Source organism: Rhinolophus hipposideros (genome assembly GCF_964194185.1).
Source record: "Rhinolophus hipposideros genome assembly, chromosome: 20".
NCBI classification, from domain to species: Eukaryota; Metazoa; Chordata; class Mammalia; order Chiroptera; family Rhinolophidae; genus Rhinolophus; species Rhinolophus hipposideros.
This window is the reverse complement of record NC_138066.1, coordinates 50,038,021-50,061,469: the sequence shown is the minus strand read 5'-3', so window position 1 is coordinate 50,061,469 and position 23,449 is coordinate 50,038,021. Positions and strand designations below refer to the sequence as shown.

General features: G+C 56.7%; 1 protein-coding gene across 7 annotated transcripts in view; it reads right to left on the bottom strand.

The window, feature by feature from the left end:
- SEPTIN9 (septin 9) overlaps positions 1-23,449 on the bottom strand; it is a 152,450-nt gene that overhangs the window by 61,261 nt on the left and 67,740 nt on the right. For 6 of the 7 annotated variants that reach the window (XM_081029921.1, XM_081029929.1, XM_081029930.1 and 3 more), the window contains one exon: positions 11,860-12,501. In XM_081029921.1, coding sequence (XP_080886047.1) covers positions 11,860-12,501 — 642 coding nt within the window. Of the gene's footprint in view, positions 1-11,859; positions 12,502-19,195; positions 19,366-23,449 lie in introns of those variants that run through there. The other variant, XM_081029932.1, reaches the window with a different exon arrangement.

The window sequence follows — 23,449 nt, the reverse complement described above, 5'->3', positions numbered from 1 at the left end:
CCAGCCCAGGAAGCAGGGCTCCCAGGTCTCGCCTACAAAGGCCTGGCTGAGCGGAGGCTGGTGGGAAGGCACAAATGTGCCACCTTGCCAGCTCAGGGAGGCCCCAGAAGGACGACGCCTTTGGCGGGGCGTCTGGACACTGGCTGGGTCAGTGAGGAAAGGAGGAGGCCGTGCAGCAGCCTCTGTCCTGACAGGACAGAGCAGGGCAGAGGTGGAGGCCAGCCTGCGAGGAAGCCGGGTCAGGAGGCGTGGATGGGTGGTGCTGCCTTGCCTTGTCAGCAGGAGGGGCCAGCCCAGTCCACTCTCTGGACCCAGGAGAGGCAGCCCTGCAGCAGACGCCCAGGGGTCCATGCCGGCGCAGGCCATTCTCTCCAGGAATTCAGTTTGGCCCACCTGTCTGGCCAACCAAGAGGCCACTGAGGTTCTGTGGGCAGCCCAATCTACCTCAGTGGCCTCTTGGGGGACTCCAATGTGTGTGATCTCGGGAGACCCCCTCCACCAGCAGGGAACGGGAGTTAGGAGCAAACAGCAGCCCCCACCTGTGGGGTCTGACAGGTAGGAGGGAGTCACCACTTGCAGTCACCATTGCAAAATGTGCCTCAGGTGCTCCCAGGCCAAGCACCTACCTCGGGGCTCTGACACAGGAAAACAAACCCATCGGCTAAGCCACCGCGGTCAGGCTGCTCTGACCTGCACCTCAACCCCTGTGCAGAAGGAAGGCTGGCTTCCTGGAGTCCCAGGAGAGGAGATTTGGGACTGAGGAACTTTAGACATTTCGGGGTAGGGAACAAAGCTTGACGGCATACCTCAGAAAGCCCTAAATGAACAGGAAGAAACGCGTTTCCTTGAAAATAAGACCTAGCAGGACAACCAGCAATAATGTGTCTTTTGGAGCAAAAACTAATATAGGACCCAGTATTATATTATATTAAATAAGACCGGGTTTTATATTAATTTTTGCTCCAAAAGACGCATTAGAAGTGATTGTCCTGCTAGGTCTTATTTTCAGGGGAACACAGTAGACCTATATAAACGTTTGTGAATAAAAATAATCGGTCCTGTATATTTAATTTTCATTTACCATCCAATGGCCGGTCGAAAAGTTTGTAGGATCTCCCTGACAGCTTCAATTAGAAACATGCACACTTGTTTGGAAAGTTCACACACGCTGAGACACGTTACGTTTCTGTTTCTGGTCCTCCACACCAGTGTTCAATGCCTTCCCAATGCCATGCCGTGGAATGTGCAGATCTCCGCCTGCTCTGGCCCAGACATAACAAGAACCTGGAGGAAACTGACTTGTCAACGGCCCCCAGCCCCCTATTCCGGGGACCAGCTCTGAGAGCTGACCTAAGGCTTCCTGCCTCCGTCCTCGGTCCTGAACATCGTCCACAGTGCCCCACACCCACCTCCTCTTCCTCCCTCTTCTGTTCTCAAGCTCAGGTCCCCTTCCCCGAATCACCCTGCGCAACTGTCACGTGCTTTCCCACCTGGAGGAGCATGGCTTCTGGGGCTCACGGGGTACGTCAGTGAAACCAACACCTAGACTTTATTAAGCACTTCCTGCATGCGTCCAAGCATTGCTCAGTACACTTCCTTACATTCATCTTCCCAACAACTTGAGGAGACCATCCTACAAATGAGGAAACTGAGGCACAGAGCGGCGAGACTGGCCCAAGGCCATAGACGAGGAGTGGCAGAGCCAGAACTGGAATCCAGGCAGCCTGGCTCTAAATCCCAGCTCTTAACAGGACAGTTCTCCTGGAACACCTTGAGAAGATGCGGACTGTTATTACCCTTCTTTTACAGGTGGGGAAACTGAGGCACCAAGGAGCCAATCGGCCCGGGGCCAGGACGTGGACCCAGTGGTTCTTAGAGCACGTGGAAAATATAGCACACGGAAGCTGAAAGTCTTACAGATGACGTGACTGGGGCTGTCGGAGGGACCAAGTGGCTCCTGGACTCAGAATCGGGGTGCTCCACATATAGTCCCCACATGGAGCACGAGTACCCCAGAGCCCCGGGTGGAGGGCTGGCTGCCCAGCTAGCAGGTGGCGCCATCGGCGTTGCAGTCGGGAGCTCTTCAAAGCCTCGTCTGGGGCCCAGCCGCAACTGCACTCACTTGTGCTCCAAGGGACTCGGGACTGGAGGGGTGTCCCCGGTCACCCACGGCCTAGGAGATCCTGCACTTGCTCAGCTCCTGGGAAGGGGGGCTGGCTCCAGCCGCACCCTGTGGCACACACAACCATCCTTCCCCCTGCCCACTGTTGGCACGTCCGTGTCACTCACTGCCACAGCTTCTTGTGGGGGCCCGAGAGCTCCTGCCTTTTCTTAACCCTCCAGCTCCCTGTAAGTCTCCAGGTGTGCATGGGACCCCTCTCTTCCCATTACACTCCACTTAGGGGGACAGTGCCTCGACACAGATGCCAAATGTCCAGCAGCAAAATGACAGGTGGGAGGGTGCGCCATGCTGCTGCAGCCTGTCCCCACCCCACCAAGCTTTCTGGGGGACACTGTTCTGGCCAGCGCCCTCCTGCCCCCAGGCCTCCCACCCGCTGCAGCTGCATTCTGCCCCCTCCTCCCCACTGACCCACCCTGGCAGGTACTGCCCACTCTGCGGGTTCAAAGATAAACTCATTGGCCCCCCAAACCTCGGCCCTGGAGACTAGGGTGAGGCAAGGAGGCATCACCCAGGTGCAAAATCGAAGGGGACGCCAGAAAACTCAGGAATCAAGATAAATAGTATCTTAATGCAATCTTTGTTTAAAAAAAAAATTAAAAAAAAACTTGAAAAATTCCTCAAATAGCAAAAACCCGACAGGGCGGGGATCAGGGTGAGGAGCGTGAGGGGCACGGCCGCCCATGGGCAGGGCAGGGGCCCATCGTTATTTAAAATGTGGATATTTGTTCATCGTGGATTTTTTTTTTTTTTTTGCCTAATTTTGATCTTTCAAGGAGATGCTGCTTTAAAATACAATTCATCTCGAGTCCTGAACTTTTTGACGCCCCCTTAAATTCTGTGTCCCCGGGGTGTGCCTCACTTGCCTTGCCCTGATCTGGACCCTGTTCTTACATCTGCCCTCCGACCACTAGGCACCCACGCTGGCGACCTGGAACCCACGCCCTTCCAAAGGGACTTTCCTGACCACCCTCCTGATGCCACCGGCGATTCCCAAGCTGCCTTTCCTGCTTCATTTTTTCTGTAACCCTCAACCACGTCTAACATGTCTTGTTTACCTCTCATCTCCTCCCACCAGCACGTAAGCTTCAGGAGAGGATTTTTGTCTGTCTATCTGCACGTCACCACTGAATTCCTCGGTGCCTGGCACATAGCAGCTCTCAATGTTTCTTGAACAGACAGATATTCCTGGCATGGCACTCTTCCAGGAAATCTGGTCAGGCCCAGCTGAAACGGCTCGGGGGGTCTGCTCTCATCCAGCACCTTCAGCCTCCCCCACCCCCACTGGCCTGGCCCACCTCTATCCCATCATCCAGGCCACCATGTGCCAAACTGTGGGTCCTGAAAACTATTTAGTGGGTCATGACCAGCATTTTTTTTCTTTTTTTTCATTTAAGAATACATTCAATCTGCAAAAGGTGGAAAGAACTCAAGTGCCCATCAGCGGATGAACAGATAAACAAAATGTGGTCCATCCATAATGGAATCTTACTCAGCTATACAAAGGAGGAGCACCGACACGTGCTACAACATGAATGAATCCTGAAAACATCACTCTCCGTGCAAGACGCCAGGCGCAAAGACCATATATTGCATGGTTCCATTTCTAAGAAATGTCCAGAATAGGAAAACCTGTACACAGAAAGCCCAGTGGGTGCTTAAGGCTGGGGAAGAGCCAGGGAGTAGGGAGACACAGCTGAAGGGCACAGGGATTCTCTCGGAGGCAAAGCAACGGTCTCCAACTAGATGTGGTGAGAGCTGCACAGCTATTTCATGAATGTACTAAAAACCAGGGAGCTGTTTACCATGTTTCCCCGAAAATCAGACCTAGCTGGACCATCAGCTCTAATGCGTCTTTTGGAGCAAAAATTAATGTAAGACCCGGTCGTTTTTGACTATAACATAAGATCGAGTCTTATATAAGACTCAGTCTTATATCATATACAATATATAATACCGGGTCTTATATTAATTTTTGCTCCAAAAGACACATTAGAGCTGATGGTCCAGCTAGGTCTTATTTTCGGGGAAACAGGGTACACTATAAATGAGCGAATTGTATGGTATATGAACGGCATTTCAATAAAGATGTTTTTTAAAAATAAGAAAAGCTCCCCCCTTCAAAAAAAGAAAAGAATAGTGAATCCTGGAGGGCAGTAGGCACACAGCAAAGGTGACAATTACTTCATAGAAATTTTGTTTCCTTTGCACACACACACACATGCACACAGACACCTATCTACACATACGGGTGCCCTGGTTTGTGACATGACCTGTACTTCTCACTGGAAAGTATGGTCCCAATAAGTTTGAAAACTGTTCTCTGAGCAACATCAAAATTACGATTCCTGAAACCCAATAGCCCTTCACCCGCCTGAACTACTCTGCCCCCTTCAACACCTGGGTCTCCCATCACCACCTCCAAGAGGGCTCCACTTATGGGGCTGGACGTTCTAGACTCAAGCCTTCCAGGACACTTGTCACGCTGCTCTGCATGTGAGTGTTTCCAAGGCAGCATCCCCAGGACATCGCCTCGTCGAGTCCATCTCTGCACGTTCCCCTCTGGGGACAGCACCGGTCCCTGCATGCCACCACCTCTGAACAAGCTGAGGGACCTGAAACACTTTACAGCATGCTTTTCCAAAAAAAAAAAAAAAAAAAAAAAAAGATACAAAATATAAAAAGGACAAAACAAAAACTCAAGCAGAACCATGGAAAATTTTTTAAGTTTTTAAAGTACCAAGCTCCCACAAAAGGATCAGGCTCAGATGGTTTCACTAGTGAATTCTTTAAAAGTTTCAACAGAGACAACTATGCTGCTGTATAAAATGTTCCAGAACACAGGGGGGAAAAGAAACGCATCCAAATTATTTTTGCTCAGCCAGCACAACACGGACACCAAAATAGATAAAAATAGCGCGTGCACACCAACCCCCGCCCCACATGCGAGACACCAAGCCCACTTGTGTACATCCGTGCAAAAACCTCATATCCCTACCTCGCTGTTGAAACCCAAATAAATTCCAATGGGTTGATGATTTCAGTACATAGAAATGAAACCATAAAAGTATTAGATGCAAACACGAGAGAAATTCTTTTCTATAATTTTGGGCAACAGAAACCTCTAAAGAGGACAAGATCCCAAGAGAAAAAAGAAAAAAGAATAAACTTAACAATGTAAGGGTTAAAAAAAGAATCTCTTTTTGAAAGAGCACACTATAAATAAAACTAAAAGTCAACAACTGGGTAAAAGCACTTGTACCAGCTACAACAAAGGTGCACAAAGAACTCTTTAAAAAAAATAAATAAGTAAATCAACAAAAGGACTAACAGCCTAACTGGAAAAATAATGAGCCAAGGATAAGAATAAGCAGTTCACAGGAAACCTAGGGCCCTGGGCCTGTGAATAGGAAAAGGTTCCCCCTCTGCTGAAGATGCACAAAGTGAAACACTAATCTGACAGCTTCCTACCCTCTCAGCCTGAGGCCAGGGGTGCGGGACCTCTGTGCTATTTGGGCTAAAAACTGGTGGAACCGCTTTGGAGGTCAACCTGGCAACACGGATCAAAATTTTACACACACACCCATCCTGCATCCTTGATGCAGAAAGGTCACTCCTAAAGGTCTATCCGACAGTCACGCGTGCTCACATAAAAAGGAGAGGGTGCCCCTGAAGCCTCATTTATCACAGTGGAAAGCTGGACAAGAACGGGAGGCAGGAGCGCAGAGCTGCTGAGGACACAGCTGTCAGAAGATCGTGCGGACAGCAAAGACACCCCCATATATCGGATGGGAAGAACGGGAAGCCAGCTGCAGGAGTCCAGTTCCATTTGTGTTCTCAACAAGCCTCTAGGATACTTACACCGACCTCCCCACACGTGCCCTGAAGGACCTCTTCCCACCTGCAAAATCCAGGACAAGGCGCTGGCAGCCCTGGGGAAAGGGTGGGGGTAGGGAGACAGACTTCCTTCCGAATTTCAAGTGATCTTTGTTTTTTCTCTTTGTTGCTATTTAGAATCAGAGGAAAAGGTAATGGGGACGCGGGAGCTGGGGGTGCAGAGCACAGCATTTAAATACCCGCCACACCCTTTCTACATAGGGGCTGTGTTTAGTTTTTGTTTATGTGCTTCTTTCACAAAAAACTCCCGGGAGCTGGAGCCCACACTGTCAGTCTTCCCGTGTCATCACTTTTATTCTACCCACACTGTGCCACCGAGAAGACTGACTCAGACGTGTCAGTCGAGGCCCCTGCAGGGCGGAAACGGAAATGGGGCCCTGGAGGTCTAGGGGCAAAGCCACGCCGCTCAGTCATCCCCCCACAAGTGGGCAAAGCCTCCCGGCTCTGACACTCTCCAATTCCAAGCTGTAAGGTCATTTTGGAAGGAGGGAGGGGGACTATGTGGCCTTCAGGGCCACTTCTGGTTCCAAGTCCTGGTCTCAGAACGGCACTGGACCAGACCAAGGATTTCCAAACAGGGTTCCCTAGAGTTCTGGGATGCCACCGAGGTTGCCCAGTGGCAGCAGTGGGAAAGGGGAGGGGACCGCGTGTGGGAGGTCCGTGCAGCCACTTTTATGCCCCGCCCCTGCTCAGAGAATGGACGCTCAGTCCTAGGCACGAGCTGCTTTTGCACCCCAGCTACAACCTGTAGCTGCTGGGATCCCAGAAGGCTCCTGTGCCACCCACAGAAAGCCACAGGTCAGGGAAAGCCAAATCAGAGAAGACACAGAAGAGGAAGTCGTGCCACATCAGGCCAGTATGAACCACGTGGCACCCTCCAGGCCCACTGTGGGAAGCCGGCGTCTGGGCGGGGCTGTCCACACTTCAGGGCACCGGGTGGGGGTCTGAGCACAGTCTTTAGTGCTGAATGTGCCCTCTGGCCACACCGCACAGAGTGTGGCTGGCCAGCCGGGAGCCTCCCCACACAGTGGCCCCATTGTGCCGACCCTGGCTCCCAGCAGCTGTCCTGGGCCCGGGAGGCTGTGGGTGCAGACAGCTCTCTTTCTGGCAGCTGCTCTGGCTTCCTAGGATGAGCCCCTGGGAGGCCTCGCCCAGCGCCATGTGTCTGGGGGCCAGGTTCCGTTCCCGGACTGGGTGGTCAGGGCCGCAGCACCCAAAGCTGCAGGGGGGGCAGAGCGGAGACCCGCCTCTAGCGCCTGCCTCCTTGCCCAGCCCTCTCCTGCAGCTGTGCCCACCCCTATGTCAGGCATTCTGCAGCTGCCGGGACTGCATTCCCAGATGGGCCCTCGTCCCTCCTCGCCACTGGGCTGGGCTTGGCAGGCAGCTGGGCTACTGGGTTCTCCCTCCTGAGCCCTGGAGCCCAGCTGCCCTCGTTGCCCCCTACTCTGCCCCACCTTGAAGAAGACACCTGGGCCTGGCCACACCTCCAGCAGGGCCCCCTGATCCCCCTATAATTGGCGGCCTTCCTGCTTCCTACATAAGTGTGAGTGGGCCTCAGGGACAGCTCAGAGGAGTGTGCTTTTCTCAAGGCTCCAGCCATAATCAAGAACATTTCTAGATGATTTTAGTCAGAGAGAAAGCCCATCGAGACACGTGCTCAGTCTGCCCCACCCCTGTCTCATGCCACTGTCACAAGTGGCCATGGTGCCACCGTGGAACGGGCACTTGGGGAGCTCGGGCCACCGTGGGCCAGCAGGCCCAACCCCCTCCCTCATTTGACAGGTAAGAGAAACTGAGGCAGGGGGGCAAAGTGAAATGCCATTGGGTACAGCCAGGACTCGCCCAAGAACTCAGCAGGGCACTGGTCAGGGACGCCCCACTTGCCACCCTGGCCCCCCCCCCCCCGGCCTCCTGTGAGCATCCAGAAACAGCAAAGAACCAGCCCCACGAGTGAGCAACCAGTGCCCGCCTTATAAGGCAGCCTTGGGAAACTTGGCTGGTGTCAGCAGTGGAGCCAAAGGGGGGGCTCCTAGGGTGAGGCAGAGCTGGCGGCCTGCACCACAGACATGCTTCTGGGTCCTGCAGCCCAGCCCCACCCATAGCCACCCATGCAGAGGCGGGGGGGGGGGGGTGAGCAGGAGGAACAGCAAGGACCTGGGAGGGGAAGCACGGCCATTCCCACCCAGAGGCCGGACTGAGAGAGGAGCAGGGATGACCCGAGGGACGGTAAGGAGGGTGCCAGATCCAGGGATGGCAGGAGACTCATAAACCAAGAACCCAGCGTGCCAGCGTGCGGCAGATCAGATCTGTGGGTTCTTAGCAGTCCCTGAAGGATCTGCCTGGGGCCCCTGCATCTGCTTGCTAGAACCACAAAAAAGCCGTCTCATCTTACTCCTCCAGCATTATTTTACTGAGCACCTACTGTGTCTAAGTCACTTACTTGGTATCTTATGGGATTCTTAAAAAAAAAGCAAAAAACAGAAACAAAAAGACAACAGCCCTACCCTCAAGGCACCTAGAATCCAGTGCGGGGCATGGAGCAAATTCTGAGGAATATGTAGCAAACACTAAGAGTGGGTATCTCTGGATTACAGATGAATTTTAGTTTCTTTCTTATTTCTATATTTTCTGAGTTTTACAGAAAACGTACTATGAAAAGTTATTTTTACATTAAAAATTCTAGCAGAGGAAAGAAGGTTCACACACAAATAATTTACATTGCAAGCCAAACACAGGGTATTATACACGAGAAAGACGCACAAAGGCATGGGAGTCAGAGGAAGTGAGGCACCTTCCAGCCAGTGGGAGGGCTTCATGGAAGAAGTGCCATTTGAGCTGGGCTTTGAAGGATACATAGAAGTTTGAAGAGCAGTGATGTGACGAGGAGCAGGGTCATGGGTCAGATGGTCACAGCGGAACCGCTGTGAGGAAAGGTGGCCTGTGAGAGACCATGAAAAGACCAGAGCAGGAGGAGCTGGGGAGCAGGGAGATGGGAGCAAGAGGGTAAATGGATTGTGGAGGCCACTAGGTGAGTGAGTCAGTGAAGCATTTCAACAGTGCCATGTTTAGGGAGGTCAATCTGGGAGCAGGGTCACAGAAGACCCTGTCCTGCACCTGAAGCCACAATCCTGAAGGCTCCCTGGAGGCAGAGGCAGAGGGCACAGAGCTCCCTCTCCCCCAATCCTTTGCCCCTGTGGTGCCAGCTGGCCCTCAGGTGCAAGGGGCAGTGTGCCCACGAAGGGTCCCTAACTGGAAGGGTGGAACGGGATGGAGAGCCAGGGCTGCAGGAGAGATGAACAGGAAGCGGGGCCCAGGGAGAACAGGATCTGCGTCTGGAGGGACTGGACCAGAGGAGGGGGACAGAGGAAGAAGCGGACGGAGCAGGGGCTGGGTGGGAACTCAGACCTGGGCCTCCAGAATCCACTGCAGGGGGTTCCGGGGACACTCCTCCATCAGGAAGGCCCAGGACCTCGGGCCTGCACGTCCGAGGCCAAGCAGGTCCAGGCCACACTCCCCAGCCCGCAGGGGGCCCTGCCACTGCCTCCCACTCACTCCTCCCAGCTCCCTGCACAGTGACCTGCGGAACACGGTTGGAAGAGGAAAGATGCTCCTAAACTGCCATCCAAGCCCCACCCCAGGCCCCTCCCCCACCGGGCACCCTTCCTCTCTGCGTGTCTGTCTAATCCCGCTGCGCCTGTGCAGCCTAAAGGTCCTCAGCCTGCGAGGACTGGTCTCGGAGCCCCTCCCCAGTCAATAAGATGTGGGGGTCGGGGCACACGTGAGTTCACACATGTGTACACACGACTGGCACATTCTCTGCTCCCCAGCTCATGCTCAGGGCCTCAGGATAGTCACTGGCCCCCCCAGGTGGAGCTGGACGCCCCTCTGTGTGGGCCGCTCTCTCCCCTCCTTTGCCTGGTTAAATCCCACGGGCTCCAGACCTTAGGGGGGGGCCTCGGCCCCGAGAAGCCTCCCTGCACTGCTGCTCTGCAGGCCACCACCGGTCACCACTGTCCTGCTCCTGAGGTCCCGCTTGCTGAGCCAGGGCCGACCGGGCCATTTCTGCATACCCGAGGCTGTGCCCCGCCTGCCCGATGACCCAGGGTGATGCCACCCTGAGCAGACACGCCCTGCCCATCCCCCAAAGCCAGAGCCACCTCCTCGCGTATCCAGCACCAGCTGTCATCAAGATCTGGACAGCCCAGTGATGACCATCTGCCCAACCACATCCTGTTTGACAAAGCTGAGCGTGAACACCTCACCCCAGGAGGGGGACGAATCCGGTGCCAAAGGCCCTGGACCAACAGAAGACTGTGAGGAAATGGCCTCCCGGCCACTCCCCAAACACTGGCAGTGCCTCCGTCCCGTCTAGGTGGGCGGCAGTGACTCTGCAGGGTCAGGTTTAGGGAGACGGGACGGAGAACACAGGTCACACACACCCAGGGCTGGAAGGGCCCCCAAGGTCCCGCTACGCAGAGCGTGTGGCCCAGCCTGCAGAAAATTCATCTCGGCCCCTCCCCCCACCCTGACCGCTCAATCAAACATTCCCTGGAACAGAACACAGCTGCATGTCAGACACCCCCAACCCATCACAAGCCGAGTGCCCTTCGGGTCCCCAAGTCCACCGACCACGGAAAAATCCTCATTCAAAAAAGAAATCCAGAGAGAACTGAAAGCAGGGACCCGAGGAGATGTGTGCAGGACCACGTTCACTGCAGCATTAGAAGGGGGAAACAGGCAAGTGGCCGTCCAGAAGAACAGACACGCACATGTGGTCCTCAGACAATGGAGTGTTATCCAGCCTTAAAAAGAAGGAGTCCTGACACCTGCTACAACACAGATAGACCCTGAGGACGTTATGCTACGTGAAGTAAGCCCCTCACAAGAGGACAAATCCTGCAGGATTCCACTTATATGAGGGACCCAGAGTGGTCAGATTCGTAGAGATGGAAAGAAGAATGGACGTTGCCGAGGCTGGGGGTGGGGGTGGGCAGTTTGTGCTAAATGGGGACAGAGTTTCAATTTCGAAGAAGGAAAAGTTTTGGAGATGGGTAGATGATTGCACAACTATGCGAATGTACCTAATGCCACTAGAGTGTACACTTAAACACGGTTCACAGGGTCAATTTTATGTTATATGTGTTTTACCGCAATTAAAAATCGTAATTTTGAAAAGGTAACTCAAAACTCCCCAGAATATTCCGTCCGTCCAACCCAAAGAACTTGGTGCGCCTGGGGGAGGTGGGGGAAGACCATTCAGTGCAAAACCCCAAGAGGGCAAGGACCGCTCCTCCTGGAGGCCTGGGCCTGTGCCAGCCACTCAGGGCTGTCTGCCATTCCTCTTGAGCAGGAGCCAGCCCCACCCGGCCGCACCCAGCTACCACTGGAGTGTGAGAGCCCGAGCTTGCGTGCGTCTCAAGCCCATCCTCCTGCCCCTACACCCCCACAGGAGCCTGCTCTGTCCTCTCTCCAGGCTGCCGGTCCCCTGCCATCCTGGGCTCACACAGCAGAAGTTCTACAGCACAGCCCATGCTGACCAATAAAGAGGGCCCCTCGAAATCCAGAGGTCCCTTTCAAAGTCTGGCTCAAGTCCAATGGGCTGCACCTTGGTCTGTCCCCCAGGGACAGAAAGATCTTCCAGTTCCCTCCCCGTGCCTTAGACACTCATCGCCGTGCTCTCGGGTCTCCACAGAAGCACATGCCCCCCACCCCGAATTCGGCCAAGACTCCACGGCAAAGCTAACTCCCGCCCCCATCACCACACCCAGCACTTTGCTACTCACCCTCCTGGCTCCTGGGTGGGGCCTCGGCCGAGGGGGGCTGGGGCTTGGGCTCCAGCCTGCTCTGCAGCTGAGACATCGGGGAGGGTTCTGAATTCTCCAGGGTCTGGGCTGGAATGGGGGAGGCGGGCGCCTCAGCTGGCTTGGGCACCTGGATCTCAACCCTCTTGGGGACAGTGTCGGCGGTGGGGGAGGCGGGCACCTCGGGGGCCTTAGAGGCGGGGGTCTCCATCCTCCGGTGGGCTGGCTCCGGGGGCTTCACTATGGTGATCTCCGTTCTCCGAGGCGTGGGCTCTGGCGTCTTGTGGCCCAGCGCCTCGGCCCGCTTGAGCCCAAACCGCGACGGCCCAGTGGCGCCAGCGTTCTCCACCTGCTTGGACGAGATGTCAATGGAGAGCTCGGTGCGCCGGGACACGGGCTCGCCCTTGGGCCCCGAGAGCTCAACCCTTCGCAGGGCGGCCTTGGGGGAGCGCTGGCTCAGGGAGTCTACATGGCGGGCGCTGGGCTCTGAGTTCTTCACACCCAGGTCCTGGAACTTCTGGGTGGAGCTGGCCACAGTGGCCCGGAGCAGGGGCGTCTGCACCCTCCGGGGTGGGGTGGAGTTGGGCGTCTCGACCTCCTCGACCTCAAAAGATCTCTTCAAGGCTGCAAGACAAAGAAAGGAGGATGTGATGAGGGGACATCCTGCTTATGGTGAATGCCGGAAGGTAGCTGGCAGTGAGGGCCCCGTGGAAGGCCCTTCACGACTCAGAAAGGAAAGGGGACAGCCCCACTCTACGGGGGGACGCAGAGGCTCCAGCAATCATGCGTTCTGGACGAGAAAGCAAAAAGGCTGGAGCCCGGAGGACGCGGGCCTCTCTGCCCTGCCATGGCCACGGCGTCGACCGGCCAGGAACATTTTCTATCAGATGTTGAGGCTCAGGGGAGCCTTTGTCTTGTCGTGGCTTCCTGTACCCCTCCCTCGCCTCCACGCAACGCAGACACCACCAGCAAACACACCAATGTGGGGACACATCCCCAGTACCCATAGCCACGACCATGACCGAGCAGAATCGCAATGGGGATGATGTCATCGTATCAGTGACAACATGACAACCGTGCACAATCACACGGACTCCTCACAGGAACCCAATGGTGCAAATAATGCTCTTCTCCCTTGGTGCAGACGGGGAAACTGAGGCCCAGGTGCTTAAGCCATGTGCCGACGGCAGGGAGAGTGAGCGGCAGAGCCAGAAGACGCGTCTGTTCGACTCCAAGGCCAAATGTTCTCATCACGTGGTTGTCCAGTTTCTCCTGGGATAACGTGGAGCCCCAGCGTGCTCCATGCCCGCGACCTTCTCACCCTTCACCTCGCCCTTGGCTTCCATCGGCCTCCATTCTGTACTACTTGCCGCAGCCAGACCTGGGCGCCTGCGGGACACTGACCATCTGACTCCTACGCCACAGGCTAGTGTTTCCCCCCCGGCCCCCCACCGTCTCCACCAGGATCGCTCCCTCCCAGGTGGTGGGGACAGTGCCTGGGGAGCCACCATCCCACAGTCCCTGCAGCCTGGCTCCAAATGAGAATCAGCTGCTCCAGTTATAAAAACCAGAGGAGGAAGGGGCCCACGTGGCAGGAACACTCACCAGCTCCTTCCCGGCGGGGCCCACAGCAGGCCCAGTGTCACCCCACCCCACTCCCCACCTTGCTTCACCAGGTCCTGGAGCCAAGGATTTCATGGAACCCCACGATTTCCGCTCCTGGCCTGCAGCTGGTCCCCAGCCCCCAACAACAGATCACTGGGGTCATTCTTAGCGGCCCCTCCCTCCCATCTTCTTTCCTCCAAATTCCAACCCAGCTCTCATCGGTTCCCACAGACAACACTTCTTCCGAAGACCAGGGCCTGGTGGGGGCTGAGTGGGTGGGTGACCAGGGGAGGGCGTGATCTTAAGGCGGGAGTGGAAGGTAGCACGGGAGACCCTGTCCCTGATACCTGCTGCCTGAACGACTGTTCCCCAGACGTGGCAATCCCGTGGGACCCTCTCTAAGGCCCGGGCACACCTCCCTTTTGGTGGACAGAGCACAAAATCCTGGGATGCAAAGCTCAACCATCCCAGAGACCCAGGAGGGATGTCCTCAGGGGCAGGGGCTGTATGGATTGGAGGGCTGGCATGTCATCTTGCGCCGCATCTCAGGGACACGCCTGCTGCTCAGCTCTGTTGCTGCCACACAGGCTTGTGGACCCAGTGTGGTCAGAGCTTTGGACTTCAAGAGAACCTGGAAATCTACATTGTTTTATACGCTGTCACCTGGTTTTTAAATGCTGGCACAAAGTAAAACAAGCCTTTAAAAATACCGTACAGTCACACAAAAACACATCCACAGGCTGCATTCGGCCTGGGGGTTCCACCTGTGCCCTCTGTTTGATAATGTGGCCGAGGGTCGCAGGGTCCTGAGCCAGTGCTGGGACCCCAACTCAATTCAGGGCCGCCTCTCCACGGGCAGCTGTCCACCAAGACAACCGCAGAGGGCGAACAGCCCGTTGCTAAGCCCGGATGCCCCCAGGGGAGGCCGGTGCCTGTCCAATGGGCCAGAAAGTCCAGACTGGTGTCCACGTGGTTCCCAGGTCTAACCCTGCTTCGAGAGTACTATCCCAACTGTCCCCAAACGGTGGCTCCTCTATCTGTGAGCGCCCTGGAGGAGAGGTCTGCACCCCGCCCCCTCGGCACAGGCATTTTCAGGTCTCCGATTGGTTCCTGGAGGCCATGCTGGAGAACAGGAGCTAGGTGGGGGACAGCCTTTCCCAGGTTTGCCTGGGAGAAAAAGGCCCCAACTCACAATGTGGCCTGCACCAAAGCAAAACGGCGCTGAGCTGGAAACAGCCCCACGCACAGATGCCCGCTGAATGACGTGGCCTCGCTGGGAGCCCCTCCTTCCACTGGACATCATCTTCCCAACTGACCGCTCACCACCCGGACCCTGTTACCTGTGCGGACCGTCCAGCTGTATCATCTACCTAGGCAGGTACTGTCCAGCATCACGCAACCCATTAGCTCTGTGCTCCAAGAGAACAGGGGCTGTTCCCACCATCAGGCCAGTGACCGCTCAGCAAACGTCATTTGTCCAGATTGTTCTTGATGGGCTACGCCATCCCCCAAATCAGCATACCTCCTCCTGAGTCCCCCAAAACCAGGCTCACTCTGGCTCCTCCCAAAGCCTGCCTTGGGCCCCGAAGTTCGCATCACTCCCTCCCCATGTCATCCAGGCCATGTCAGGACTTCAGGGGCTGTGTTTGTGTCCCCAGGGACAGAACCTGATGTCCTCTCCTGCATTACACCACGAGCCAGCTCTCTATTCTGTCATGGGCCTCAGGACTTGCTTCGTTACACAACTTAAAAGCTGTTTAAATTGTGGGTACGGAGTCCTGGGGAGCCCCGAGAGAAGGGGCCTCCGGAAAAGGGAAGCACCAGGTCTTCACCCCCATTTCAGCCTAAGAAGCTCCACTCCCCTAAGTCTGCAGTGGATTGAATAGTGTCCCTCAACAGAAATGTCCCAGTCCTAACCCCCAGAACCTGCGATGTGACCTTATTGGGAAATAGGGTCTATACAGATGTGGTTACGGTCAGGATTCGCGATGAGATCATCCCGGATTTCAGATGGGGTCTAAATCCTCTAAGTGCCCTTATAAGAGATGGGGGACGGGGGGAACGTAGACACAGAAAGGCCATGTGAAGACGGGCAGAGGCTGGAGTGATGTGGCCCCAAGCCACAAAACACCTGGGGCCACCAGAAGCTGCAAGGGACAAGGAACGATTCTTCCTTTGATCTTTAGGAGAGCGTGTGACCTTGCCTGATTTTGGACTTTTGGCCTCCAGACAGTGAGAGAATCGATGTCTATTGCATGAGCCACACAGTGTGTGGTGATCTGTTATAGCACCCCAGGAAGTTACCACAAGCACCATCAGAAGGAGCAGACCTCTGGGCCACAAGACCGTCAGGGGCCCTTCCCCTGGTGGTCACCTTGCTCCACACACCAGCCCCTATCCAGGCCCAACCACACTCAACAAACGTCCAACCAATGGACCAACAGAAAGAAGCATCGCCGAGCGACTCCAGAACTACTGTGCCCAGAAACCCAGAGGAGGAAAAGCTGCCTCCTTTACCCTTTCCTGGACTCACACAAAACCTCAGATGGCAGGAGAAGTCGGATCTGGACGAAACAGATCATTTTTAAGGCAGGCTTTGCAAGAGACGCCCTGTACACACCCCACGGAGGATGTCGTGACACGACAAGAACCCAGCTGGGAAAAATTAGAAGCCAGCTTGTCGCAAAGCTGGCAGGACAGGGTCCTCCAGCATCTCCTCCCCCATCGGGGTCCTGCACACACACGCACAGCCACCCTCCTTGGAAACACCCCCTCCAATCCCCCCACGGGCAATGGTGTAATCTACTCACTTTACTCAAACCCCCCATCCCATGGAGGCAGAGGCGGCCAAGGGGTGTCCACATGCGGCCACGGAAGCCAGCAAGAGTGCTCGTGAGCTTGTGGTTTTGCAGATTTGAGACTCCTCTGTGACATCGGATCTGATGACCGCCTGGGCAGTGCAGTGGGGAGCAGGACCAGGATGACTCCCCTTTTGTCTGCAGGAAGTTAATGCAGCCAGAAGGCATGCAAGAGAGCCTGGGTGGACAAACTGGGTTCCCACGGATCACCAGACAAATCATGGCCCCATGGTACTGGGAGGGGCCCAATACCACCGCCAAGGGGCAGGAGGTACCCACCTCTGCTTATACCGCTTCTGAAACAAGGTGGCCCCCTCAAAGCCAGGTGCAAACCTCAACTGCTCCCCAACATGCACGGAGAGCCTGACGGCCGTCTGTGCACCATGGGCCACGCCTGGGACTTTATCCCAAGGAGATAATCAGAAGAACAGAAAGATTTATTGTATGAGGGTATTTGCATCAGCCATTAAAACAGCAAACGCCGGAAACAACTCAGGTTTCCGTAGATTTTCTACACCCATATGCCGAAGTCCTACAGTCAAGTTGTGAAGATGAGAAATGCTGAGAATATGAAGTAAAAGTAGCAGAATACAAGACGTACGTATGTAAAGATTTTATCTCACACATACATGCAGCATGCACGCACGCATGCAGAAAACGGCTGTCTCTGGATGGAATTACCGTGGGTGTTTTTCTCCGGGAGACGCTCCTGCCTTTTCCAAATAGGCTACACGAAATGTAGGTCACTTAGTATATTCAGGGGATAAAACCATCAGCACTGTTTTTAAAAAACAAACCTGGCTGAGAAGAGGTGGAGGCTGTGGCTACTTGTGCCTGCAGGCCGGCCCAGTCCTTCCCCCAAAGCCCAGCCCCCCCGAAATCCATCGAACACTGGAACACCTACAGTCACAGCTGCAAACCTTCCTGTCTGCCCCGCCCATAGGGGGGTGGGGGTTGAAGCAGGAGCAGCTGGGATCTGGGGCTGTTTAAGGAGGAATGTGCCTGCGTACAAGGGGCCATTGTGAAGGCCTCAGCTCTGACCGCAGGCCGCCAGCGAACCTCTCCCCACTCCCCAAACACTTCCTGGTGCACACAGCGGGCCTGGGCAGGGGATACTGGGCGAGCCACAAAAGCCCTGCTCCAGCCTGAGACAAATGTCATGCAAGGAAATGCTAGAGACAAGGTCAGGGCAAACCCATGTGCAGCCCCCATAGGGGGGGCGATGTGGCCACTGCCCAGCAGGGGTCCAATTCCGGCTCAGGCTCCAGGAATGCCAGCCCTGGTCAAACTGAGTCTCTTCCAGGCAGCAGTAAAGCAGGTTCTGTCCCTGAAGAAACAGTGGCCACTCAGGAGCCAGGGTCAGGGGCCCAGGCAACCCACCGGGATGGTGCCAGGCTCCCTGCACTGAGCCTACAGCGACCCCGCCCCACAGGTGACTGCAGGCCATTGGAGCGAGGCCAGGAGCGTGTGTGACCATTGGGGTCAGTGGGACAGACGCAGGCCGGTTCTCGTGCTCCTGTGAGCCCGGGTCTTGGTGTAGCCTTTGGCTCTGAGTGGTGGGTGTTGGCAGGACCTCAGGGGTGGCAGAGCAGGTCTGGCTGTGGGACAGGGAGCAGGCAGCACGGAAGACAAACGAGGAACCAGGTGGTGCCCGTGCAGCAATTACTAGTTGTTGGTGTAGTTACCATCTGCGCGTGGGCACCCCATGGGTACGTGGTCACCCCCCCAGATGGCCAAGGCTGCAGGTGCCCTGTCCCTGTCCATCACACCCACGGCCAGTTTCTGCCGCTCTGCTGGAGGGCCTCTCCTGGGGGCCATCTGGTGCCCCAGAAGGGAAGATGGGGAGGGGTACCAGTGCTCCCCACACCCGCAGCTCAGGCGGGACATCTCTGGGGACCGTGGTGCAGAGTCCCCAGCGCCCCCGCCCCCGCCGTACTTGGTAATGCACCTTGCAGGTCACCTCCCCCTCCGTCTCACGCCCGCGGGGATCCCTTGGCACTTGAATCCTTGTCTCAGGAGCTGCTCTGGGGGCTCAGGGGCAGGCTGGGAACAGAGTGGAGGATGCAGATGGAAAGCGGAGGAGGGGTGTCCTCAGGAAGCAAAACAGTCCAAAAGGAAGTCGGAAAACAGCAGTGTCAGCGTCAGCCAGCTGGCCCTGGGCGTCCCACAGAGCAGCACGTTTGTTTACCAACAAAAAGCCAAGTCCAAATAAAGGAAGAGAAGATGGAGTGCGCGAGTACCCTCTGCCCTCTCCCTCTGTTCCCCAAGGCCAGCCGGGCTGGGCCACAGGGCCAGACGCAGCCTAAGAACCTAAGCACGGTGTCCAGTGCCAGCCCCATTGTACCCCAGGCTCCAGCTCAGGGTCTGGGACCAGTGTGGTGACCAAGGGCTGCTGGCTGCCCTGGGCTTACCTGTCCATGTGGCCGGCTGAAGGTGGCCTGGGGGTGGCGCCAGTGGGCACACAGCCCGCTCCCTGGCCCTCCCCCCAGACGCAGGCCATCATTTCAGCACCCGGCACAGTCTCACCAAGGGTCTGGCCTGTGCCCCCCAGAAAAGGGCGAACCAGGTGACCCATTTCCAGTTAGCCCCAGGGGAGTGTGCAGGGGGACCCAATAGTATCCCTGAGACTCACCAGGGGGTCTCTATGCTCAGAGAAGCCACCCTACACACACATTTATTTTAATGACTCTTCCTTTGTGTTAGGAGGCATGGCCTTGTCTCTGATGTCCCGGGCCTGGGAGACCTGGGCCCTCCAGGGTCCTCCCTGCTCATCCCAGCCCCCACCCAGGAGGCCTGGTCCCGGCCTGTGGGCTCCGGATCAGCGATGTGAGAATGAGCAGGTCTGACATACCTACCGGTCGGGGTTGGGTTTCCCAGCCAGGGCCAAGAGAAACAAACAAGCCCCGTCCCTCCTTCCCCGGGCTGCAGAAGTAGCTGTGCCACTGTCGTAGGGGGACCTGCCACGCAGCCTCTGGGCACAGCAACCCGTTCCTGCCAGCAGCATGTTCAGGCACAAATAGAGTGCGAAGGCCGGAAGTGGAGTGCCAGGGATCCCGGCCCTCAACTCAGGACAAGACGTCCAGCTACGGGCAGGGAGCCCAGAGCAGCTGCGGTCAACAGCTGGCCCCTGGGATCCCAGAGCTTCTCTTATTCCCCAAATTCATTACGTTCCTTTCTCTCTGGTAAAAGCTCTCTAGCAACCTGGCAAGTGGGGACGTGGGCAGAACCAGCTCCAGCTCCCAACTCCCAACCGGCCCTCCCGTCACACCAGCCGTGGAGTCCAGTCCCCTCAGAATGAGACCGGAGGTCCTACCCAATGCTGTTACAACGGTTTCCAGATTCCGCTCTGCTGTCTGCAGGACAATGGTGGGACAGTGCACCTGGCACATCCCAGCTCACACCTGCTGTCCCACTGTCATTGTCCCAATGGGGCCAATATCTGGTCACCCTACCTAAGCAAGGTTAATTACTGGTGTGCGCCCCTCCCCCACCAGAGAAGGGTCTTAGAGTGATGGCTCCAGGATGGGGGAGCTGGCTAAGAGCTGGACTCTGGCAGCATCACACGACGCAGCGACTTCTGCTTCAAGAAATCCCCCTACACAGCGTACAAACGGGGCCCCGATAAACGCTCTGAGGGAGCCACTTCCCAGGTCTGGGGACTCCTTCAAAAGCCCCCGAGGGCAACCTCACGCAGATGACGGCCTCTCTGGGCTTGCTCCCATCACCTGCCCTGCGCCCTGGGTTCCGGCGTCCATGCAGACTTCAAAAGCCGCCCTAAGAGGCTGGACTTCCTTTTTTCTTGACTAAATTAAAGTGATGGGAACATGAGCACATGTGGAACGATCTGTTGCAAATGGCCTGGTCCCATCGTCCCTGTCCCTGCCCCCCCACCCCGTCCCTTAACCCAGCTTGTTGGCTCTCTCCACTGAGAAGACAGAGCAGGGAAATGGGCTGGAGGCTCAGGCAGGCGCCAGCTCAGAGATGCAGGTTCGGTGGGGGAAGGGTTTCCTGAGCCAGAGTGAGAAGGAGGCCTGGACCTCTTCCTGAAAGGCCCGAGGCGGCCTAGGCACAGCCCGCTTGGAGGAGAGGAGGAGACAGCTGACCTTTCAGGCCTCCAGAGGTGAAAGGTTCCCTGATAAATGGCAGTCCCTGGGAGGTGACTGCCTACAAAGTCTGAGATCACAGGCCCAGCTCAAAGGTTCTGAACCCCCCCACAGACGGTCCCCACTGCCTTCTCCAGCTCCTCCAAACATATCTTTTCCCAAATCCGGCGGCCCTGTGAGTGCTACTCCTTGAGAGCCCCCCCGCCCTCTGAGCCACAGAGCAAGGCTCATGCAAACGCGGCGGGCTCTGAGCCGGTGCAGACCAGGACCCAGGGACCCTCAGGAACGCACTGGCCAGGCCTGTGGTTAGGTGACAGTCCAGCTTCCCGGTGGAGCTACTCTTCCCTTCTCTGTTCTGTTCTCAGCTCAGCAACATGGGTGGTGGCCACTCCCATCAGCCTGACCAGAGGAACCACCCTTCATTCTTCACCCCACTGACCACTGGGGGAAATGGTAAAAGCACTTAAAATATCCAAAAAGCACCTAACACCAGGGGCTACTTGGCCCAGGTGGAGCCCTCCATTCTTCACACCATCTGCAGAGGGAGGTCAGAGGGCCAGATGGGGCTCTCTGCGTTGTGGCCTGAGGGCAGGCAGCAGGCAGGCCGCTACCCAGGCCAATTTGATCTTCAGCCTAATTACAGGGGACAGTGACCCCGGGGGAGCAGAGTTCAGGCGCCGGTCAGAGCAGCACCCAAGAGTCCAGCTCCGCCCCAGGCTTCCCGAGGAATGGAGTGGCAGGAGGCGAGGCATAAGGGGGGAGGGTCACAACGGCAGGACCCAGAACTGGCCACGCTGGGCTGGACGAGGGTGTGGAGCCTCAGTGACCACTAAACGCTGCATGCATCAAGACGGACTTGGGGGTTTGGGTTCTGTGGACCCTGAGGGTGGAGTGGACCTGGTCTCTGTCCTCAAGGACACAAGGGGTTTGGCAAATAAGGGGAGACACAGAAAACCAAATAGGGGTGCTGGGTTTGTTGTGTGGGAGAGGCCGCAGCAGGACACTGAGAAGATTCCAGAAGGGGTCCCAGAGAACAGTAACACCTCCGCCAGAGAGGCCACCTAGCTGTTCCAAAGAGCCTGGTGTTGGGGCTGAGATAGGGCTCCTCCTGCTCGAGGCCTTCCAGGTTCTCTCTCGCCAGGGATGGCAAGCTCTCGGCAAACTGCACACGCCCATCTAGAACTTGAAAACACCCTGGGAACCTAAATCAAGCCAGGCATGGCCTCACGTGGCCTTCGCCCTGAGAGCCACACAGAGTCTGGGGTCTCCACACTCCAGCCGGATGAGCTGCCCAGAGCTACACGTGGCTAAGACCGGAAGGGACAGGGGAGCTGCTTTGAAGTGCAGGGCAGGTCTCTGCCTCTGAGAGCAGGTGAAGCTCTGGGAATAGGGACCCAGTGGTGCCACCCCTTCCAGTGTCCCAGGGGTCAGGCAGACTCGGGAGGTGGCTGCAATCTGTCCACAGTAATGACGGGTGTTCAGCTGTGAGCCCTGCTCACACACTCACCCAGAGAAGGCGGCAGGGACAGCGGCCCTGGCCTGCCCACATCGGGACCTGAACCCTGGTGGGGGATGCCGGAGGGGGCAGGCACAGGGGAAGCGGTCTTGGCACACGGACTGGCCCACCTGGCCCTTCCCATGCGCAGGCCTCCATCAGGGCTGCAGCGCTCAGACGACCAGGGATGGGACGTACCGCACTGTCATTACACACAGCCCAGGGCCAACAGTCACTCAAAGTCACTCCATTAGGGACGTCCAAGCCTGGTCGCCCCACCCCACCCAGTGACTGGCCACCCAGTGCCCATTCACTCACCCCAAGCCTTGAACACTCTGCTCAGCAGTGAGCTGAAGAGTGGCCCCCAAAAGATATGACCCTATCCTACCCCCAGCAGCTATGAATATGACGTTATCGAGAAACAGGGTCTTTGCAAATGTGAATAAGAATCTGGCCATCGTCCTGGATTTAGGATGGGTCCTAAATCCAATGTGTCCTTATAAGAGAGAGAGAAGACGTGGACACACAGGGAGAAGGCCAGGTGGACACAGGGGCAGAGATTGGAGCAATGTGTCACAGCCAAGGAACGCCAAGGACTGCCAGGAGCCCCAGACGCCGAGAGGGGAGCACGGAATAGACCTCCCCTCAGAGCAGCCAGAAGGAACAACTCTGCCCACACCTTCATTTTGGATTTCCGGCATCTAGACCTGTGTTGTAAGCGCCTCAGTTGGAGGCACTTGGTCGCCGCGGCCGGGGAAACCCTGCGCTCACTCTGACTCCCTGCCAGCCAAGCCTCCCCTGCCACCCCTGACCCATCTCTGCCCAGGCCATCCGGCTGATCACACACACGGGTTCCAGGGTGATGACACACACAGGTTCCGGGCTGATCACACACACGGGTTCCGGGCTGATCACACACTCGGGTTCCGGGCTGATCACACACACGGGTTCCGGGCTGATCACACACTCGGGTTCCGGGCTGATCACACACACGGGTTCCGGGCTGATCACACACACGGGTTCCGGGCTGATCACACACTCGGGTTCCGGGCTGATCACACACTCGGGTTCCGGGCTGATCACACACTCGGGTTCCGGGGTGATCACACACACGGGTTCCGGGCTGATCACACACACGGGTTCCGGGCTGATCACACACTCGGGTTCCGGGCTGATCACACACTCGGGTTCCGGGCTGATCACACACACGGGTTCCGGGCTGATCACACACACGGGTTCCGGGCTGATCACACACTCGGGTTCCGGGCTGATCACACACTCGGGTTCCGGGCTGATCACACACTCGGGTTCCGGGGTGATCACACACACGGGTTCCGGGCTGATCACACACACGGGTTCCGGGCTGATCACACACTCGGGTTCCGGGCTGATCACACACTCGGGTTCCGGGCTGATCACACACTCGGGTTCCGGGGTGATCACACACACGGGTTCCGGGCTGATCACACACTCGGGTTCCGGGGTGATCACACACACGGGTTCCGGGGTGA